The 20844-nt window shown below is 46.9% G+C and overlaps 1 protein-coding gene across 4 annotated transcripts; it reads right to left on the reverse strand.

The window, feature by feature from the left end:
* Positions 1 to 3106: 3106 nt before the first annotated feature.
* Positions 3107 to 17915, reverse strand: LOC123103254 (phototropin-1A). 4 transcript variants are annotated; one of them, XM_044524785.1, is made up of 23 exons: positions 17528 to 17915; positions 9116 to 9590; positions 8842 to 9024; positions 8665 to 8756; positions 8275 to 8548; positions 7977 to 8190; positions 7815 to 7885; positions 7491 to 7597; positions 7233 to 7282; positions 7048 to 7131; positions 6574 to 6633; positions 6383 to 6472; positions 6030 to 6106; positions 5821 to 5905; positions 5614 to 5694; positions 5172 to 5275; positions 4961 to 5010; positions 4580 to 4686; positions 4273 to 4395; positions 4091 to 4142; positions 3892 to 4004; positions 3636 to 3776; positions 3107 to 3412 (listed from the first exon to the last, which is right to left on the reverse strand). In XM_044524785.1, exons 1-23 carry the CDS (start codon positions 17538 to 17540, stop codon positions 3314 to 3316), a joined length of 2745 nt encoding a protein of 914 aa, XP_044380720.1. In that variant the 5' UTR covers positions 17541 to 17915; the 3' UTR covers positions 3107 to 3313. The 4 variants fall into 4 exon arrangements, with proteins under 4 accessions (XP_044380720.1, XP_044380719.1, XP_044380718.1 ...); XM_044524784.1 differs by having other exon boundaries at positions 9116 to 9596; XM_044524783.1 differs by lacking the exon at positions 17528 to 17915 and adding an exon at positions 9800 to 10252.
* Positions 17916 to 20844: the final 2929 nt, after the last annotated feature.

Consider the following 20844-nt stretch of genomic DNA (forward strand, 5'->3'; position numbering starts at 1 on the left):
ATCTCCTTGGGGCGGTGAGGTTAGGGTTTCTCGTCATGTGGCGAGATTTGGTGTCATGTGCTTAAGATCTTTTCAAGGGTTCGACTGCAATAACTGGGACTCCAGGGGCACGTGCACAAAGATTTTCTGGTTGTCATTACAAGGTCAAGCCGGCTCCGGTAGGGAAGCAACGACAATGGCGAGTCGGTGGCTTGTTTCGGCGACGGTAGTGGTCCTTTGGTGGTCTCATAATCGCAATGTAATTTTTATAATGTTTGAGGTGCTTTGTACTTCTAGTGAATTTTGATAATAGATTTGGATCATTTACGCAAACACACACACACACATGTACACATAAGTACATATGTGAAAGCGCATTGTTCCCCAAATGGTATTTTAGTTGATGACAATGGGGCTAGTAAGGACTAATGTTAGTTATCAAGTTTATCTCAGAGCATTGGTTGCTCGGTGTTTTATCGAGGGAGATGGATGGCCCTTAATTTGAAAAGGGGAAATACGTCGATGGACACTCGAAGGGTTTTCAGTTTTATTTGAGTCCTAGGAAAGTCACACTGTTAAGAGAGGTATCTCCTTGGATCTACGGTGGAACTCATATTGGTACATTCCTATCCACATCCCATTGACATCAAGATAGCCAAATTGTTCGTTCTCTATGTTCTCCATCAAATCCGCCAAGAAACTCTCTTTAAATTCCACTTCATGAGGCATTTTTGTGTTGGCCGGAATATCTTTCGAAACTTCTCGATGATGTTCCGAGCAATCTGGAATCCGACGCGGTGTTCCGGAGTGTGTTCCGGCAAGGTTGCACGCACTCCAGTACATGTGAGCTAAGCAGGAACCTTGCTCGGAATCCGGGTCGGTCCGGAATCTAGGCAGTGTTCTGGAGTGTGTTCCGGCAAGGCTATATGGACTCCAGCAGGTTGTGCTAACCGAAAACCTCCTCCGGAACATGGCCTTGGGACGCTTCGGGGCAGTACACAGCTCGATCGATGTATCGGGCTCTGCATCTTGGGCTTGCGACTTCTCCAACGTATGAGTGTATTTGGAGGAGTGGGGCGATCCTCAAATGTAAAAACTTTGCATGGCGAGCGGTGCAATATAGACTTTGGACCTCGGATCAACGAGCTAGGCACGACCTGCAGGACAGTACGGTTGCTTGCTACATATGCTTATAAGAGGAAGACACGGTCGATCACATACTTCTCCATTGCCCCTACGCTCGGGAGGTTTGGCATCTATGCTTCACACAAATCAGTGTCACTGTTAAGCAGCCGCAACCTGGTGATTCACTTGAGGCATGGTGACTTCAAGTGCGGAGTGCAATTGCGACAAGGGATAGAAGAGGTTTTGACACTATTGTCATATTCGTCGCTTGGTCCATATGGAAACAAAGAAATGCCAGAGTTTTTGGGCGACTGGAGCAACAGAGGAGGCCGAGACAATTGATGCACCAAATCTTTGACGAACTTAGAGAATGGGATGAAGCCGGAGTCGGAAGAATACACCGTTTGGTAAGTAGTTAGGCCTTTTTCCTTTAGATGTCGAGTGGGTTCCGCTAGCAGGATGTTCGCATCTATGCCTAGCCTCTTGTAATTATGTTTGCTCTCTTCTATAAAAATATGGTACGCCATTGGCGTACTCTCGAATAAAAATCCGGGCAGGTTGAAACCTAAACCTATTCTGAAACCTCCAGAATTAGTTATGGGCTGCTGAAATGAAACTATAATAGGAAGAAATCTATGTGGGATATAAAAGCCCACCCCTTCTTTCCCAACAATTATCCTTCCCCAAGAAATTGAGTTGAGTTGATTTCTCTCTCCTACTCCATTTTTGAAAGCTCAAACCCTCCATATCCCCTTCTTCCCTCCATCAAAAGACTAAACTCCTTTGAGGGAAAATGGAGATGATCCCTCGGTCTACACTTTCACTAAACCGATTTTAGTTCCCCGTTGATTTCATTGAGTATTTTTTTTTTACTTTTGGAGATTTGGGCTCCTAAGTGGTACGAGTCAAGGCCGGGAGATTCCTTGATTGTGGTGTGCACCGAAAAGATTATCTGAAAGCTTTCTTGTGCATGGTGTGCTTTATATATAGTTTATAAAGGTGTGGTGGTCGTCTTCAAAATCAATCTTGGGTGATTTAAGGCTCATCCATTGAGGATTACTCAAAGGGAGAATAAGGTGAGTTTTGCGGATATTGGCAAAATACCGAACTTTACGGATTTGCCATTGCTTGCTAGTGTTTTTTTTCTTGCCATCCACGGAGACCACAAATTGTCATGAAAATCATTCGATTTGCCATGCCCTCCCAACGAACGTCCGCTGGTTATCAAAATCCTAAAATAAAACCATCAACAACAATTCTGCCAATTCAGATCAAGCGAAAATGAACTGGATTGAAACTATTCTGCAAATCATGCACTGTTCCTGAAGGGAACGATTGAGCACGAGATGAAACTAGTGCCGTGCGCCCACAGTGGCACAAATGATTCTGAAGCCAGAATGAATTAATTGGGAAATAGTACGTGCGGGGCGATCTAATCTAGGATTCAGGAGGATCATGTACTCCCTCCGTCCGCGAATAAGTCTATATCTAGTTTTTGTCTTAAGTCAAAATTTTAAATTTTGGACCAACTTTCTAGGAAAAAATAGCACTATTTATGGCACTAAAATAGTATCACTAGATCCGTTTTGAAATGTAATTTCATAACATACCAGTTTGATGTCATATATGTTACTACTATTTTTTATAAAGTTGGTTAACATTTTAAAGCTTGGACTTAGAACAAAACACTTATTATGTACAGTATCCTACTGGTGGTGGCCGGTATCCTATCCGCCGGGATTCCAGTTTGCTCCATGGCTCGCTCAGTGTTCAAATCTACTCCTTCAAACCCTTGTTATTTTCTTTCGACGGCGGCACAAGAAATTTGAACTTGTCTCCGCAGGCGCGCGGCGGCCGGCCGGCCGGAGACGGCAACTTCGGCAGGGGCCTCCGTCGCCGCTCCTGCATCTCCTCCTCCTGGTAATTGTTGGAAGACTATGCATCAACTCCCAAGTCCGTTTCTTCAAGCCCAATACCCCATCCATCATTGGACGCACGCATATACGCACCTTAATTGCTTATTAATACTATCCCGATACAGGACTACTACATTGCGCTCAACAACTCCAGCGCTTATTCCATCCCCTACCGAAGTATGGGTACCAACAGAAAAAAAACAGCCAGCAACAGCAAACGAAACACGCATGATTGAGCTAGCACGGCCAGGATACATCTTTGGCATCTCTGTCTGTCCATCCACCTTCTTCGTTCAGAACATGTCGGTGTAATTATCAGCGGCGGCAGCAGCGTCGCCCAATCCCTTGTCCACGTCGTCCGACAACAGTGGAGCGTCCATCTTTGGAGGAGCCTGCACCACGCCAGTTTCACACACAAACAAATTAGTCACAACCATTTATTTAGCTAGCTAATAACTAAGACTCTGAACAAATTTCGTTTTTGGTTTTCTTCTATCAAACAGGCATAAAAAAACGGTGCGCCATTTCGTCTTTACAAAAAGGTCACAAATAACCGGCGGCAGCTGGGTATTATTGCTAGCTAGTCATGATAATAATGGAGTGAGTGTTCATTACCGTGCCCCGCACAAGGGCCCAGTTGATGCCGCGGAAGAACGGGTGTTGTTTTATCTCATTCGATCCCTCATACGATCCCATTCTATTCGCAGGATCCCTGTGCAGCAACCTGTAGATCAGCTGCCTCGCTGGGAGGCTCACCTGCTCATTCACACATCACCCATGTGCAACCCCGAGTAAACTTTCCTTGTCAACCAAATTTTTCTTCAGAAATAATATAGGAATATATGCTAAGCCGCTTTCTTAATTACCGTACCGATATACTCGCGGGGAATCTGATGTCCTTGTGTAGGATGTTGGCAAAGGTCCTTTGCCTGGTTTTACCTCTGAAGGGTGTGTAGCCATACAGCATTTCATACAGAAGAATCCCTGCATCACCAAATGGCTTTCATTAGAATTACCGTATAATAACATATGCACAAAGAAACTGCATAGTTGGTGGAAGAGCTATGCACCTAGCGCCCACCAATCAACAGCACTTGTATGGCCAGCTCCGGTAATAATCTCCTGCAACACAAGGACCAGTATCAGAATTAAATACTCTACATTATGCACACACGAAAACACAGGGAAACAATGGATATGTTGCAAAAACGGTGAAGAATAAACTAAAAAAAAACCAAGAGAAAGTACATACAGGTGCGATGTACTCCTCTGTACCAACAAATGAATTGGATGCTCGCATAGGTTCCGCAAAAAATATGGGTGAACTCCTGCTTTTCCTCCTGCTTTTCTTATTACCTTCTTCTGGAAGAAAGACCTACCAAAACAGGAACAGATAATTACTTCACCTCATCACATAACCTATGAATATACTGAAGTCAACCTTCCCTTTTTAGGGCCAGCAATGCATAAAAACTATATGCATTTTTATGATTTATTGTAAGAGAAAGAGCTTCAAAATTAAGTTAATTTTTTTCAAATCAAATTTAGTGTCTTTTTACCTGCGGTCTGCAAGATGTCAGGCAAGATAAATCAAAGTCTGTCAGGGATATGTGCCCGTCTCTATGAAGTAAGATATTCTCTGGCTTCAAGTCTCGGTAGATTATACCTGAGGATATAAATAATATTAAACAAGAGTAAACATGACACCTTATAAGCAGTAGAAATCTCAACCTGTATTATGCCAGCTCTTTTTTATTCGGATAAGGAAACATTGCTTTTAAGGCCTTACAGAAAATATGCTGCAAGGGCTAACTCCTTACTGAAGGCATATGCATTTGAAAGGTGGACATAATTGCCATTAATAATGCTGTGATGCAGCACAATCAAAGGGAGTTTCATTGGTGTATTGTGTGTGTGTGTGTGGGGGGGGGGGGGTATACCTTGACAATGCAAGTATTCAAGTGCAATGACAACTTCAGCTGCATAGAACCTGTTCCAATCATGAAAAATGTTAAATACTGCCTCTTGTACAACATCTAGAGTGGACAAAACCCCAAAACAATGAAGTGACACGCCTGTGACTGTGATCAGTATCTTATGTCAGAAATCACCCGACCAGATCTAAGAATAATAAACAGTTTGAATTATGACCTGACTGCATCTTCCCGCAAAACCTTCAGAGGTTGCCTATCTAGGAGCAGAAAGAGCTCCCCACCAGGGTAGTAATCTGTAATGAGACATATATGTGTCTTTGTCTGCAACATTTGAGCAGAAACAAAAATGTCACTCGATTGTAGAACATGAAAAGTCATTGCGTCAATTAAGACAACCTCTTTCTAACCCCATCCCCGCCCTCTCTCCAAAACATGATAGAAGGCCATTGGATTGCGAGCCAGGGCTGCTATGGTAGGGTTTAAACAAAGTAAAAACTTGAGCCTAGTGTGTTTCTTCTCAAATGAGCTTAAATTTATATTCAAACTTGGACCTATGTTAAATGTTAGGGACTAGACAAGCTTACTCATCAAGATGATTACACATGAACAAGTACAATGTGATCTATAATAAATTTGCTTCCTTATATTGATGAACAAACCTGAAATGATGCATACAATGTTGGAAGGAACGGGTGGTCCAACATATCAAGGATCTGTCGTTCAGCAGTAGCTCTATGGACCTAGAGACATTATAATGTTATCAGAAAAATGAAACAATGAGCATAAGTAGAACTATACAAGTGAACTACATTTTCCTATGATAATTAATGTTGTTATCATTTCAGAAGGTGAAAAAAGAATCAAACCTTATTGCGATTAAGCATGACATTTTTATCCATCGCTTTCATGGCAAAGTATTCACCTGTGTTTAGCAACTCCACCAAGTGCACGCTACAATTTCAACAATAATGTACATAGTTTACTATTTAAAACTTCTGATGGCAACAGAACTCAAGCAGTGCTACTATACAGATTTAAGTTAATTCTGTTTCAAACAAAGTATGATAGGATTTACCTTCCAGTATCACCAGACCCCAAAGGTTTTACAGGCCTGAAATGTTTCAGATCAATGTTTTCTCCACCCTCACGAACCTACAGAAGAAGTAACACAATCATCACAAAGAAATGCCAAATGTACGTCTCCAACAATCCCCTCGTTTTGCCAATATAGAATACTCCTACATTAGACATAATCACTGTTCTGTAATGGACTGAATTCTTCAGCAGAATGCATGGGTGGAACTAGGTATATATTTCCATGAATAAAACGAGAGGCACCCAAATCTCTAATTTCTTTATATAACGCTAGTTTCATCCAGTGACTTTAAAATCACATGCGAAAAGCAGTTTGGTAAAACTATATCATACTTTTTGGACGGCTCTCCATGACGCAGAATCCTTCATATGTGGCTTCGGTAAAACTACTTTTGAGTGGTTGGCCCATAAGTCCTCCGGCCTCTGAAAGCAATGGATGACTGTCAGAACTCCACACATATACTTGTTTGATCATTAGAAATATATTAATTTGATGAAGTGCTGGAATAATGGTTTTATCTTACCAAATTAGCATCTGGAAGTTCTTTTGCAGCCTCGTCAATATTTTCTGCAGTTTTCTTAATCTGTAACATGAACAACTCAGGTTAGTTCTGACGAATTAAAAATTTAAGGTCAATAGAATATTAAGTGGTCAAGTTGGCTTATCCAGACAAAAATAACATAAATCCATTAAAGAAAATTGCCATAACATGTTCGTGCATTTGACAGAATAGAGCGTTGACTCAAAGACTTTAACATGCCATATGCATAACAATCCACAAGTTTACTAGCATTAGAGTTGACGACCCATGGTGTATCATATCATATTACATTATTATGTGATGCTGGTTGATGTTAACAAAATTTTGCAAGTAAATTCTTGGCGCTGGTAAAATCATAGCTATTGAAGAATGAAGACCCATATATCTACTTTTGTTACTTTTCGTAGCATATATGCATGCACAAATAATCTTGATTTAATTAAAATGGATACGAACCAGCATGACACCCTCTTTTTCAGCAGCATCTCGGACATGCTCAGTTCCATCCAACTGAACCCCAATAAAATACTGGACATCTCCCTGATCAACAGTCAAAATTGATGCATTCAAATTACATGCAAACTCCATTGTATAGAGTAAGTTGGATAATATTTCCCATATGATGTCCATAGTTATAGTACCTTCTGATCACGCATAGGCTGCAAGTGAAAGAGGTTCCAGAACTTTTTACCTGTAGAAGTGATAAACGGCAAAAAGTAATTTAGCTGGATTGTTTACCATTAAGGGATATATTTAAACACAAAAATATCTTAGTGTTAGTAACTGATACAAATATATTTTTTCTCAGCCAAACATTTCGGCGAACAGCAGTATTGAACAGAAATTGCATGATACTCTTGCATGGCACGGACACGAAAAGCATGTGAAGAGTAACATACCACTCTTTGTATAATTAATCAGCTGAACAGTGACCTCTGTTTGGTTATCTATGGCATCTCTAATTTTCCTCACTGTAGCACGATCAGTTTCAGGACCTTGGAGAAACCTGTGAGGAGGACCAACAAGAAAGTGACGCATAAGTCTTTTGCATGAAACACTAGCATATACCAATCTACAAATATGCAGAGTAATAGAGATTCAATATCAGGATTTTTACTACACTGTGTAACCGTTAATCTACAAAGAGGTAAAACTTGCTAAAGATTAGAAAACCATGCCAGTGAAATTGCGCAATAAATGTGTAAGGCGATATCATCATTCACCTGCAGTTTCTTCCCAATATTTCTTCACGGCTGTATTCAGTCAATTGCAAGAAACTATCGGATGCAAATATCTGAAACACCGATAGAAAAATTAATGCTCATTCAAGAAAGCTTAATATCTATATGAATGAAAAGATGAGTGGGGTCCCTGATGAATCTTACAATAGGATTATCTGGCAATCTTGGGTCAGTAATGACAAAGTTCTTCTCGATACGTTCAAGTGTAGTAGCCAAGTCTATACCCCTTCTTATTTCTTTCCTCCTTAGCTCATCATCAAAGCTCTCAGGTCTTTCATCATCACTGTCAAGTAAGGGATCTTCATCTCTTGGTTTCAGCATGTTCTTTTCTACATTTCCATTGCCCATACCAAGTAAACTGCACATACAGATTGAATAAGACAACAGGAACATGAAATGAGATGCTGAAATTCTACTCTTTGACTTGTATCAACGAGCTTACCCCATAAGCGAAAACAGACCCGATTTTCTAGTTTTATTGCCTCCTTCAGGTACTTCGTTGATCTTCTGCAGTGAGCTTCTTGCTCCAGTGTGCGAGGTATGTCGAGATCCACTCTCTGAGCTTCTCTTGCCAGTACCATCACCCGTTAACACGCCTACTGATTCCTGTGATTTTCTTTTGAAGGTGCTATTACTTGATTCTGACAGTGACCGTGGGTTTTTGAGAGCCAACAGAAGCTCAGACACTGAGCTACGGGCCTGGTCCTTCTGCCTGGCTGCAGGTATATGTTTTTTTCTTCAATATGAAACCAATTTAATTTCTGAAAATAAAAAAGATCTGCTAGCTAGTAGCACTTTTTTGAAAAAAACCAAGCTAAAATGATAGTAGTACCATCATATTTGATGAGTGACTCTGGCAGTCCATTTGGACGAACAACAGTGTCCTTGTTCCCTTCAGTGTATTTACTCACTTCCACTTGCATCCTGGAACAGAACAGGAATGGTAAGAAATACGTCTAATTCGTGGCACTGGTGCACGGGGAAAGAAGAGAAGGGCTAGGGAGGTGACCCTATGAACTTGAGGACCCTGCCATCCTCATCCTTGATGGGGGCAATGGTCAGGAGGTTCCAGAATGCCGTGCCATCCTTCTTGTAGTTGAGGACACGGCCGCAGTAGTTTGATCCGTCGGCTAGAGCCTGCCTGATCTTTGCGATCTCCGCCGGGTCGGTGCCGGAGCCCTGGAGGAAGCGGCTGCACAGCACATACAATTGCCACATTCAATTCCATCGATTTGGTGAAGGAGGATAGATTGAAGGGGATGGATGGATGATGGATTTGATACCAGTTCCTTCCGACGACCTCCTTGGAGGTGTAGCCGGTCATGTTGAAGAAGCCGGCGCTGGCGTACATGATGGGGTGGCCGGGGCGGCTGGCGTCCGACACGACGAACGTCTGCTGGAACGCCGAGAGCGCCGCCCGGAGCTCCTCGGACACCCGGGGGATGCCGGCGCCGGCGACGGCCTTGTCGTCGGAGCTGCTGCGGGCGGAGCCGCCCCCGGAGCTGCGGGCGGAGACGCCCTGCGGCCGGCCCGTGTGCTCGTTGGTCTGGAGCACGAGGCCCCACTCCGCCGCCCGCTGCGTCGCCCTGTCGACATCATCGATATTGTCGTCGTCGTCCTGGCGGAACGGCGAGGCGGCGGGGCGGAACGCGGCGGCGGAGGAGGGGTTGAAGACCTCGAGCGAGCCGCGGGAGTCGCGCGGCAGCTGCTGCTTCGGCCGCTGAGGAGGCTCGTCATGGCCGCCTCCTCCTCCTGCTGCTGCACCTGCCACCACCACCACTTAGCATCAGCTATCTACGGAGTAGGTAGCAACACTCCACTAAGCTAGCAATTCGAAAAGAAAAAGGGGAAAAGGACTGCATGTCAAGCTGGCAATTGGATCGAAATTGAAGAAGCATTTTGCCCCTGAAAATCATTGATCATACAATCATACAACTAAAGGCTCCAGCGGAAACCGTTGATCATACATTTAGGATGCTGCGGGCTGATCATTCAGAAATCGGCCGATCGATGGATGGATTCGAGGGCTTCTGAATTATCACGAACTGAATTAGAAACAGTGGCAAGACAGTAGTCAATTAAGGTCTAATCCAAATAGTGTCATCTGCAGCTGCCAGCATGAATGATCTTCTTGGTGCGTTTCTCTATCAAATCAGTCAGCTGGAGCACTGTAGAGCGTGCTAACTGTTTCTTGGTGCCTGTCGTACTACATACTGTACTATACATATTACTGGCCCGAGAACCAAACCAAATCCGGGATTTGTTCCTCTCGTGGGCAGGAGTAGGACTGGTGGTTGAGTTGAAAAGGGCGGCATCATGCTTGCTACCACAGAAAGTTAACTGGATTCTCTATGCATGTCGATCGATCTGCATCGCTTTATTCCCGGGCCATGGGATTCAGATACCACAGCATCGATCCCCAGGGCTGACGAGATATTTTCTGTAGCTAGCTAGAGTGAGTGCGACGCATGTCGGCTGCAGGTGCAAGTCGGAGTGCGATTAATTAGCTACTGTTTGTCTCTACGTACTCTAATGTGAGATGTTAGTAGTGGCACCATCAGCAAGTTGAGTGCAAGTCAGGTGAAAGTTGAAAGTGACGATGAAGAGAGGAGAAAGCACAGTAGTGCATCCACCAGCCGGGCTGGGCCAACTAAAAGGGACACTCCAGGGCAAGTGTCTGTCTCATCCACACAAGAGTATCGCCCTCAATCCACATCCATCCAGCCAACCCAATGGAAGCAAGCAAGATCGATTCACAACACGGAATTTGCTGCCACCACACATACACATGTACGTATATGTCTTCCTCCTCCTCCCCTCACCCTCAGCCTCAGGACATCACACCTGCAGTACTAATCAGGCAGCTGGTGTTGCATTTCCACTTTTGGTTTATCGATCTGAATTCATTCATTCCTTCAGTTCTAGTTTGATTCAGTCCCAGTGGTTAACAGCAAGGCTGTGTAGGTACACTGAAATACTTACTAATCAGAAGAGTGATACTGGTTGTTAGACTGTATTTACATGTGTATATTGTAACGTTGTATACCACCTCATTATATATATATGTGATAGGCCAGCCCTATAGGGTTGTGCTGGTTCCCCCCAAAGCCTATTGTCTTACATGGTATCACGCTAGGTTACGTCCGCTTCCGCCTAAAAACCCTAAACCGCCGCCGCCGCCACCGCCGCCGCCGCCGCCGCCGCCGCGCCCGCCGTCGCCGTCGCCCGACTGCTATGACGTCCGCCGCTGCGTCCGGCTCCACCGCCACCGGTTTTCTGCCGGCCTCCCTCGCGACACTTCTCTCGAGGCCGCTGGATGCCGCCTCCCTTCAGGCGCCGATCGGGACACGGAGCGTCGGCTCCCTCTTCGCGCTCCCGCCGGCTGCTACTTCGCCCGGGCAGGCGCTTGTGGCCCACACCGCCGCCGCCCCGTCAACCGCGGCTGTCGCGCCCTCGGCCACTGCGCCGCTGGTGGCGGAGGACGTCGCGCTGGCAGGCTTCGCGGCGTCAACCGCGGCCATCGCGCCCTCTGTCACCGCACCGGCTGCCCCTCTGACTGTCTCCACGGTGGTCTCACCTCAGCCAGTCTCCTCGATGGGATCGCAGCCGCCGCCGCCGTTTCACTTCGGCCATCTCATCACCATCAAGTTGTCGTCGGACAATTACATCTTCTGGCGCGCGCAGGTTCTTCCGCTTCTTGGGAGTCACTATCTGCTTGGCTATGTCGACGGCTCTCTCCCTTGCCCTCCTGCGCTGGTTGACAGCGTGCACGGTCCGGTCTATAATCCGGCTCACCGTGTCTGGACAGGGCAGGATCAGGCGAACCTCTCCTCCATCCAGGGGTCGCTCTCTCCGGCCGTTGCTGGGCTTGTTGTCTTCGCCAAGACGTCCCACGAGGCATGGACTATTCTTGAGCGCTCGTTTGCGGCACAGTCGCAGGCTCGTGTATCTGGGCTCCGTCGCCAACTTGGGGAGTGTCAGAAGCTTGACTCCACCGCCACTGAGTTCTACAACAAAGTCAAGAGTCTCGCCGACACGCTGGCCTCCATTGGACAGCCCCTCACCGACTCCGAGTTCAACTCGTTTATTGTCAATGGTCTTGATGAGGAGTATGACGCCCTAGTCGAGATCATCAATGAGAGGGGCAACTCCACGCCCATGCCAGCACACGAGGTCTTTTCACGCCTCCTGCTTACTGAGCAACGAGTCGAGACGCGCCGATCCAGGGGCAACGGCGCCCTCTCGGCAAACGCCGCCACCAAGGGTGGTCGCTCATCTGCTTCATCCAGGGCTCCTTCGGGGCAGTCACCACCACCCGCCTCGGCCCCTCCTCTTACTGCGACGCTACCAGGGGCTGGCGGTCCACGTGTGTGCCAGCTTTGTGGTCGCGATGGGCACTGGGCCTCGAAGTGTCACAAGCGCTTCCAGCGGGGTTTTCTTGGTCTCGGCAATGACGGGAAGGATACACGCAACTTTGCTCGTCAGGTCGCCATGGCTGATCGTCCGCCGCCGCAGAAGCCACAGGGACACACTCAGTCCTACTCCATTGATCCCCACTGGTACATGGACTCTGGGGCGACAGAGCACCTGACCAGTGAGATGGGGAAGCTTCACACTCGTGAACCCTACCATGGCTCCGACAAGATCCACACCGCCAATGGAGCAGGTATGCACATCTCTCATATTGGTCAAGCATCACTTCTCACTAGACATGCCAATAGGAGTCTTCAACTTCGCAATGTTCTTCGAGTTCCATCTGTGACACGTAATCTTCTTTCAGTTCCTAAACTCACTCGTGGTAATAATGTGCTTTGTGAATTTCATCCTTTTGATCTTTTTATTAAGGATCGGGGCACGAGGGACATTCTTCTTAGTGGGCGGCTCTGCCAAGGTCTCTATCGTTTGGAGCATCCTGGCGTCGCTCGCGTCTTCAGTGGAGTTCGGGTATCTCCGTCACAGTGGCATGCTCGTCTTGGTCACCCGGCCACACCTATTGTCCGGCATGTTTTGCGTCGTCATGAGCTTCCTAGTGTGTCTAGTAATAAAGATGTAGCAGTGTGTGATGCTTGTCAGCAGGGGAAGAGTCATCAACTTTCTTTTTTGGAGTCCAGTCGTGAGGTGAAACATCCTTTAGAACTTGTGTTTTCAGATGTATGGGGTCTTGCTCAGACTTCTGTTAGTGGTCATAATTACTATATCAGTTTTGTTGATGCTTACAGCCGCTTTACCTGGCTTTATCTTATCAAACGTAAATCTGATGTGTTTGACATTTTTGTTCAGTTCCAAAAACATGTTGAACGCCTTCTCAAGCACAAAATTGTTCATGTTCAGTCGGACTGGGGTGGCGAGTATCGCAACCTCAACTCCTTCTTTCAGTCGCTTGGGATCACTCACCGTTTAGCATGTCCACATACACATCAGCAGAATGGTTCAGTAGAACGTAAGCATCGTCACATTGTTGAAGCTGGTCTGACTCTTTTGGCCCATGCATCTGTTTCGTTTCGTTTTTGGAGTGATGCTTTCACCACTGCATGTTTTCTCATCAATCGTACTCCCACTCGTGTTTTGAATATGAAGACTCCCATTGAAGTTCTCCTTAATGAACAACCGGACTACACCTTTCTCAAGGTGTTTGGGTGTGCTTGCTGGCCCCATCTCCGTCCATATAACAAGCGTAAGCTCGAGTTTCGTTCCAAGAAGTGTGTTTTTCTTGGTTATAGCTCTCTTCATAAAGGATACAAATGTCTTCATGTGCCCACTAATCGTGTCTACATCTCTCGGGATGTTGTGTTTGATGAGCATGTTTTTCCCTTTGCCAAACTCCCTGTGTCCACTACCGAGCCACCTGTCATGCATTCATCCTCTGTTGCTTCTGACCAATTTGATGATGTTGCATATTCTCCTCTATTGTTGCCTAACCATGGTGCAGGCACTGGTCGTGGGGCTCGTTTGGAGATTCTGGAAGTGTCATCTTCCTCTTCGTCGCCATCGCCTTCATCCTCGGCACCTTCTGTTGTGCATGAGGAGCACATGGCGCCCCTGCATGGCCTCGGTTTCCGTGCTCATGCACGGCCGATCGACGTCCTGGCCCGGTCGCCTCTGGCTTCTGGGCTGCCTTCGCCATCGTCGCGCCCTGCAACCCCGCCGACTGGGCCGGCCTCCTTGGTCCCCGTCTCGCCCAGGGCGTCGGGGCAGTCATCACCAGGCCTGGCCTCGCCCGCCCCTGCCTCACCCAGGGTGTCTGGGCCCTTCTCACCAGGGCCGGCCTCGCCTGCTCTCGCCTCGCCAAGGCCGTCTGGGCCGGTGTCACCGGAGCTGGCCTCGCCCACTCTCGGTTCGCCCATGGCCTCTGAGCTCCTGTCGTCGGGCCAGTCTTCGCCATGCAGCCCGGAGTCGTCTGTCCCGAGCTCGCCTGAGGTGATTCCTGCATCTCCGGCGACCGTCACGTCTCCGTCACCTTCGCCTCCGCCGGCTCCTGCTGCTGCTCTACGTCCACATACGCGCAGTCGGAGTGGCATTTTTCAGCCTAAGCAACGTCACGATGGCACAGTTGCTTGGTTAGCGGCGTGCATGTCTGCTGCTCTCGCAGATCCATCCTCTGAGCCACGCACGTATCAAGCTGCTATGCGCATTCCTCATTGGAGAGAGGCCATGGAGCAGGAGTATCAAGCGCTTCTTCGCAATCAGACATGGACTCTTGTTCCTCCACAATCACGGGTAAATGTCATTGATTCCAAATGGGTTTTCAAAGTGAAGAGGCATTCTAATGGGTCCATTGAGCGCTATAAGGCTCGTCTAGTTGCTCGTGATTTTCGACAGCGTTTTGGACTTGACTATGAAGACACCTTCAGTCCAGTGGTCAAGCCTACTACCATCAGACTTCTTCTCTCTCTGGCTGTTACTCGAGGTTGGTTTCTTCGTCAGCTTGATGGTCAAAATGCTTTTCTTCATGGTGTCTTGGCGGAGGAGGTTTACATGCGCCAGCCTCCGGGTTTCTCTGATCTGGATCGCCCTGATCATCTCTGTCGTCTGTCCAAGGCAATTTATGGTCTAAAGCAGGCTCCTCGTGCTTGGCATGCTCGTCTTGCAATGGCTCTTCGTGCTCATGGTTTTGCATCATCAACTGCTGACTCCTCATTGTTTCTTCTTCAAAGGCCTGAGGTTACTATGTACTTGTTGGTCTATGTAGATGATATCATTTTGGTCAGCTCCTCTCAGTCGACTGCTACTGCGCTTGTTCGCTCACTTGGTGCTGATTTTGCGGTCAAGGACCTTGGGAAGCTTCATTACTTTCTTGGTATGGAGGTTACTTCTCGTGCTGCTGGCCTTGTTATGACGCAGAAGAAGTACTCTCTGGATTTGTTGCAGCGAGCTGGGATGCTTAAGTGCAAACCGACGACTACACCCATGTCTACCACTGATAAGCTCAATGCTGTTGATGGTGTGCTTCTTTCTTCTTCTGATGCGACAGAGTACATGAGTATTGTTGGTGGGCTCCAGTACTTGACGATCACGCGACCAGACATTTCCTATGCTGTTAACCGAGTCTGCCAGTATCTGCAGTCACCCCGTGACACTCATTGGTCTGCTGTTAAGCGGATTTTGCGCTATATTCGTTTCACGGTGGCTCATGGTTTGCATATTCGGCCGTCTGACTCTGGTTGTCTTTCAGCATATTCTGATGCAGACTGGGCTGGCAATCCGGATGACAGGCGATCCGCGGGGGGTTATGCTGTCTTCTTTGGCTCTAACCTGATTGCCTGGAGTGCTCGGAAACAGGCTACTGTCTCGCGTAGCAGTACTGAGGCTGAGTATAAGGCTGTGGCCAATGCCACGTCAGAGATCATCTGGGTACAGTCCTTGCTTCAGGAGTTAAGTATACCCCAATCACAGCCTCCTGTTCTTTGGTGTGATAACATCGGTGCTACATACCTTTCTGCAAATCCGATATTCCATGCCCGAACGAAACACATTGAAGTTGACTATCACTTTGTGCGTGAACGTGTCTCTTAGAAGCAACTACAGATCAAGTTTATTTCTTCCAAGGATCAACTTGCTGACATCTTCACCAAGCCATTGCCTTTGCCATAGTTTGAGACTTGCAGGCGCAATCTTACCCTTCTAGATTCATTAGAAAGTGGCTAAGATTGAGGGAGGGTGTTAGACTGTATTTACATGTGTATATTGTAACGTTGTATACCACCTCATTATATATTTGGAGATGGCCCGCCGGCTTCTGTTGGCGGCGAGGAAGGTGGATCTGGCGTGGTGGTGACGCCCCCTAGCGCCGCCGCCGCGCCTCCCCCTCGCCTCCCCTCCCTCTGCCGCCGCCTGAGGGCCTCCCAATGATGGTGGCGGCGGGATGGGCGCGGTGCAGCCGGCGGGTTGTGTCGGCGGGCTCGATCTGTCCCGATCCGTGCTGGCGCCGGTCCTTGGCGGCGGCCCCTCTCCCTTCCATGCATCCCTTCCCAGTCCCCGGTTCGGTTTGGATCTTGCCGGATCCACCTCCGGTGTGTTCTGGTGGAGCAGATCGGTGTCCGGGGGAAACCTTGGCTGCCTTAGGCTGACCGGCAGCGGCGACGCTGATTTTTGGCGCCGCTTTCCTCCTTGGGGGCGTTGCTGAGGGCACCATCTTCTCCTCTCCAACCCATGTCCAGGTGAAAGCCCAAGATCCGATGCGGATCGGGCGTCGGCGGCGTCCTGTGCACCGTAACCTTCCTGGAGGCGACGCCAAGGACATTGGGATCGGATGGAAGGGTCTGCAGGTGAGGGGTTGGGGTGTGCTGCCTCCCTTCGGTGGAGCGGTGTTTCGTTCTACATATTCTTGGCGGCGGCTCTTGGCGGCATGGAGCAGCGGAGGCTTGGCGTCAGATGTGTGGTGACGGACACGCGCAGGAGGTCGACGCTGTCTGGCGTCGTGGTGGCGTCGGCGGCAGCGAGACCGGGCAAGGCCGTTACAACAGTACAGCTCTGAAGATGGATATGTGGTAGGTGGTTGTGGCGGCCTCATATCCGGCGGGCGGCCTGGTCGAGGAGCACGCCGGACTGGTGGGTGCCCATACCCGGTAGGCGTCCAGGTTGGGACCTCAGGTCTTAGATGTTAGGTTTGGCTGCGAGGTCTGTTTGGTATTAGGCCCAGACCATCAGCGCCCCTTCATCAGTTAGATAGGAGTAGCGACAGAGGTTGCGAAGATGGTGGCTTTGGTCTTACTGTTGTACGACTTTGTAAGGTTTTGTGCTAATAATTAATAAAGTGGCTGTATGCATCGACCAGATGCAGAGGCCGGGGGTATTCCTCCTTTTCGAAAAAACCTCATTATATATATATATGTGATAGGCCACCCTTAGAGGGTTGTGCTGGTTCCCCCCAAAGTCTATTGTCTTACACTGGTGGCTGAGAGTGATCGAGCTGAGTCAATGGATTCTCAACCGCGTGCACCCATGAACAGCCTAAGCTTAGATGTACAGTAATTTAGGGTCAGTGCAAAACTAATTAGCTGAAATTAACTGCATTAAAAATATATTAGCTGAAGTAAACTAGTCATGGGAGCAACCCGCGGGCAGTTCTACGTCCTCGCGAGCAGGTCTGCTCAAATTTACCGGCACCGAATTCGAATTAGACTAGCTGGCAGCCTGACACTCGACTCAGAAACCGAAGAAGAATGAAGCAGCAGCGAAATGGTTACGGCGGGCACCTTTGGAAGCCATCGTCAGTACGAAGCCTCAGCTAGCGCCCCACCTTCCCTCCTCTTCTTCGGTTCTTCCTCCGGCTCCGCGCGCGCGTGATCCGAGAAACCGAGACGTAGTACGTCGTCAGCTCTCCATCTCCAAATATTTCTTTATTGGGCACGAGGAAGAAGAAGAAGGCTGCTGAAGAGGTTGGAGGCAGAGCAGCTGAGGCAGCGGCAATTTAACTAGCTACTCCGCCAGCTACAGCGGCGCGCCGGGGTGCGTGAACAACGTTAGCATGCATGCGCGCGCCAAGTTGCGAGAAGCGATCTGCACAGTATATGCCCGCTCGGAAGACCGCGCGGCATGGTCGCGGAGGGAGGAAGGAATTGGGGGGCACCGGCACCGATACAGCTACTGGTACTGCCTTGCTGCCGTCATGGGCTAGTTGTTCAGCCGAGGGAGACGACGACGGGGCTGGGGCCCGGGTTCCAGTCTGTCCACGTACGTACGGGCTAGTATCCCACACTCCCTTATCTTGGCTGCTACAGGTGGATTGATATGGCTTGGGAAGGAGACAGGAGCAAGGAGGCGAAGCATCCACGCCCGTCGCTGTCGCTTTGTTTTGGCGGATTGGTCGCGGCCAATCTCGATCGGACCATGCTTCGTTCCACACTCTGTCCATCCATCGTCTTCGATGGTCGACCGATGCAAGAAAAGGGAGAGTGAATGAGCACAGCTGAGACGGCTAGGTTTCGTCGAACTTGGCCAACCAGGTGTAAGATCTAGATTTGACATGGGCGATAGTATTTTTCTGAATTTATTTTAGTTTTGTTTTTGAAAAGGAGGATGCACTCCCGGATGCATGCAGCCATTTTATTAACTACTCCCTCCGTTTTAAATTACTCGTCGTAGAAATGAATGTATCTAGAACTAAAATACATCTAGATATATCCATTTCTACGATGAGTAATTCAAAACGGAGGGAGTAGTAAGCATGCACGCAACCCCTTCGACATCTCTCATAATGTGTTCTACGCTATTGAAACCTAGATCCCCATGATGTTTGTGATGCATAACTTCAATGTCCAATTACAAAAATGTGTATATCAATTATACACCCTTAATCCAAATGCCAAAGGTGGCAAGTTTTCATGCTGAAGCTAGTACCTTAGTCAATGATCCAATCTTGTCATTTGAATGGTGCACTTGTCAATTTAGTTGCAGCATTGCAGAGTTTGTCTCATGATTTATCCTCATTCTCTAGCGAGTTAATGACGTCAGTACCATTGACTTTTATAAAGCTGCCACATTGGGAGTGAATACAACCCAACTCAAAAGGAAAGGAGGCAGTTTTCATTCTCTAGCAGCCTTGTATAATGGGGAATCGACTATGTTTTCTTTACATTCCTAGTCAAATTAGGAGTGAATACAACCCAACTCAAAAGTAAAGGAGGCAGTTGGCCCACCCAAAATAATCAATATTTTCAGTAGCAGCTTGCTGACCACTTGCACACCACGTCACAAAAACAGAATGACTTGTTGAAGGCTAGAGCCGAGCACACAAATATGGCATAGAATGCCCATTACCTCCGAGTGTTCGGCGGGCGCTCCAATCATTCCACAAGAGTGATCACCTGAAAACATATATTCATTTTATAAAGGATCAGCAAAGAAAATGAATGTGTGATTCATAAACTCTATAACATCCTGCATCACAAGCGTGAAAGGACCGACAATATCAAAATAGTACAATGTACTGTATGGATTTATTTTTCTTGTAGGAACGGGTACCATACTCATAATGTATTAACTTTAGTATCACAATAAGTTTCCTAATAACATGTATGCAAAAAGGAAAGCAAATAAGGTGCACTCATGATATGTCTATAGTTTTCCATGAGACGAAGAGCAACATGAAACTCCAAAGTTTCTCGATAGAACATCTGCATTCTTAGTGGTGGACTATTTTCGCTCTTAACTTGCAATACATTTTGAAACTCTAACTTGTTTGAGGCTGAACTTCTGTACATTTCCATGGGCCATTAGAGCTGCATTTAAACTGAGAAAACAATCACAAAGTCATAGAGGGAGTGAATACAACCCAACTCAAAAGGAAAGGAGGCGGTTGGCCCACCCGAAATAATCAATATTTTCAGTAGCAACTTGCTGACCACTTGCACACCACGTCACAAAAACAGAATGACTTGTTGAAGGCTAGAGCCGAGCACACAAATATGGCATAGAGTGCCCATTACCTCCGAGTGTTCGGCGGGCGCTCCAATCATTCCACAGAAGTGATCGCCTGAAAACATATATTCATTTTATAAAAGGATCAACAAAGAAAATGAATGTGTGATTCATAAACTCTATAACATCCTGCATCACAAGCATGAAAGGACCGACAATATCAAAATAGTATAATGTACTGTATGAATTTATTTTTCTTGTAAGAACGGGTACCATACTCATAATGTATTAACTTTAGTATCACAATAAGTTTCCTAATGACATGTATGCAAAAAAAGAAAGCAAATAAGGTGCACTCATGACATGTCTATAGTTTTCCATGAGACGAAGAGCAGCATGAAACTCCAAAGTTTCCCGATAGAACATCTGCATTCTTAGTGGTGGACTATTTTCGCTCTTAACTTGCAATACATTTTGAAACTCTAACTTATTTAAGGCTGAACTTCTGTACGTTTCCATGGGCCATTAGAGCTGCATTTAAACTGAGAAAACAATCACAAAGTCATAGAAACGTCTCCTGGGTTCGCTCTAAAATTCCCCACTTTCTTCTGGCATACCAGTTTTGACCGCAATATTTAGATAAACTAAAAGATAAGATATAAAATACGACCGCAATATTTAGAGATTATGTAAGGTCAGACAAACAAATTCACTTTTTTCCTCCTAACTGAAACAAGATAACTGTTATATCTACCAGGGTAGCATGGAGTTCAAATAAAAAGGTCCAGGATATACCAATATTAAGTATTTTTTTCTTTAGAAGAAAAAACCCAAAAAGTGAAATCTATTGTAAAATATATTAAGCTATTGGACAAGCTAATTCTAGTGTTATACTTATTAATACAACATGATTCAGTACATACCAATTGTTACCACTTTTTGGTTTTTCACCATCTTGATTTACAACTGAGTTGATTATGTTGCTCAAAGGAGTTCGTGGCACATCGAGCGATGACGAAGAATGTGCTTGATTTGCAGTCTCATGAGTAGGTGTATTCATCGGATCTTTAAATGGGGAACAATCCCCTGATCGCAACGCATGCGGACGATGATTCCTCATCTATGCCATGGTAAAAAATGGGGAACATCCTAC

Source organism: Triticum aestivum, chromosome 5A (genome assembly GCF_018294505.1).
Source record: "Triticum aestivum cultivar Chinese Spring chromosome 5A, IWGSC CS RefSeq v2.1, whole genome shotgun sequence".
Lineage (NCBI taxonomy): Eukaryota > Viridiplantae > Streptophyta > Magnoliopsida > Poales > Poaceae > Triticum > Triticum aestivum.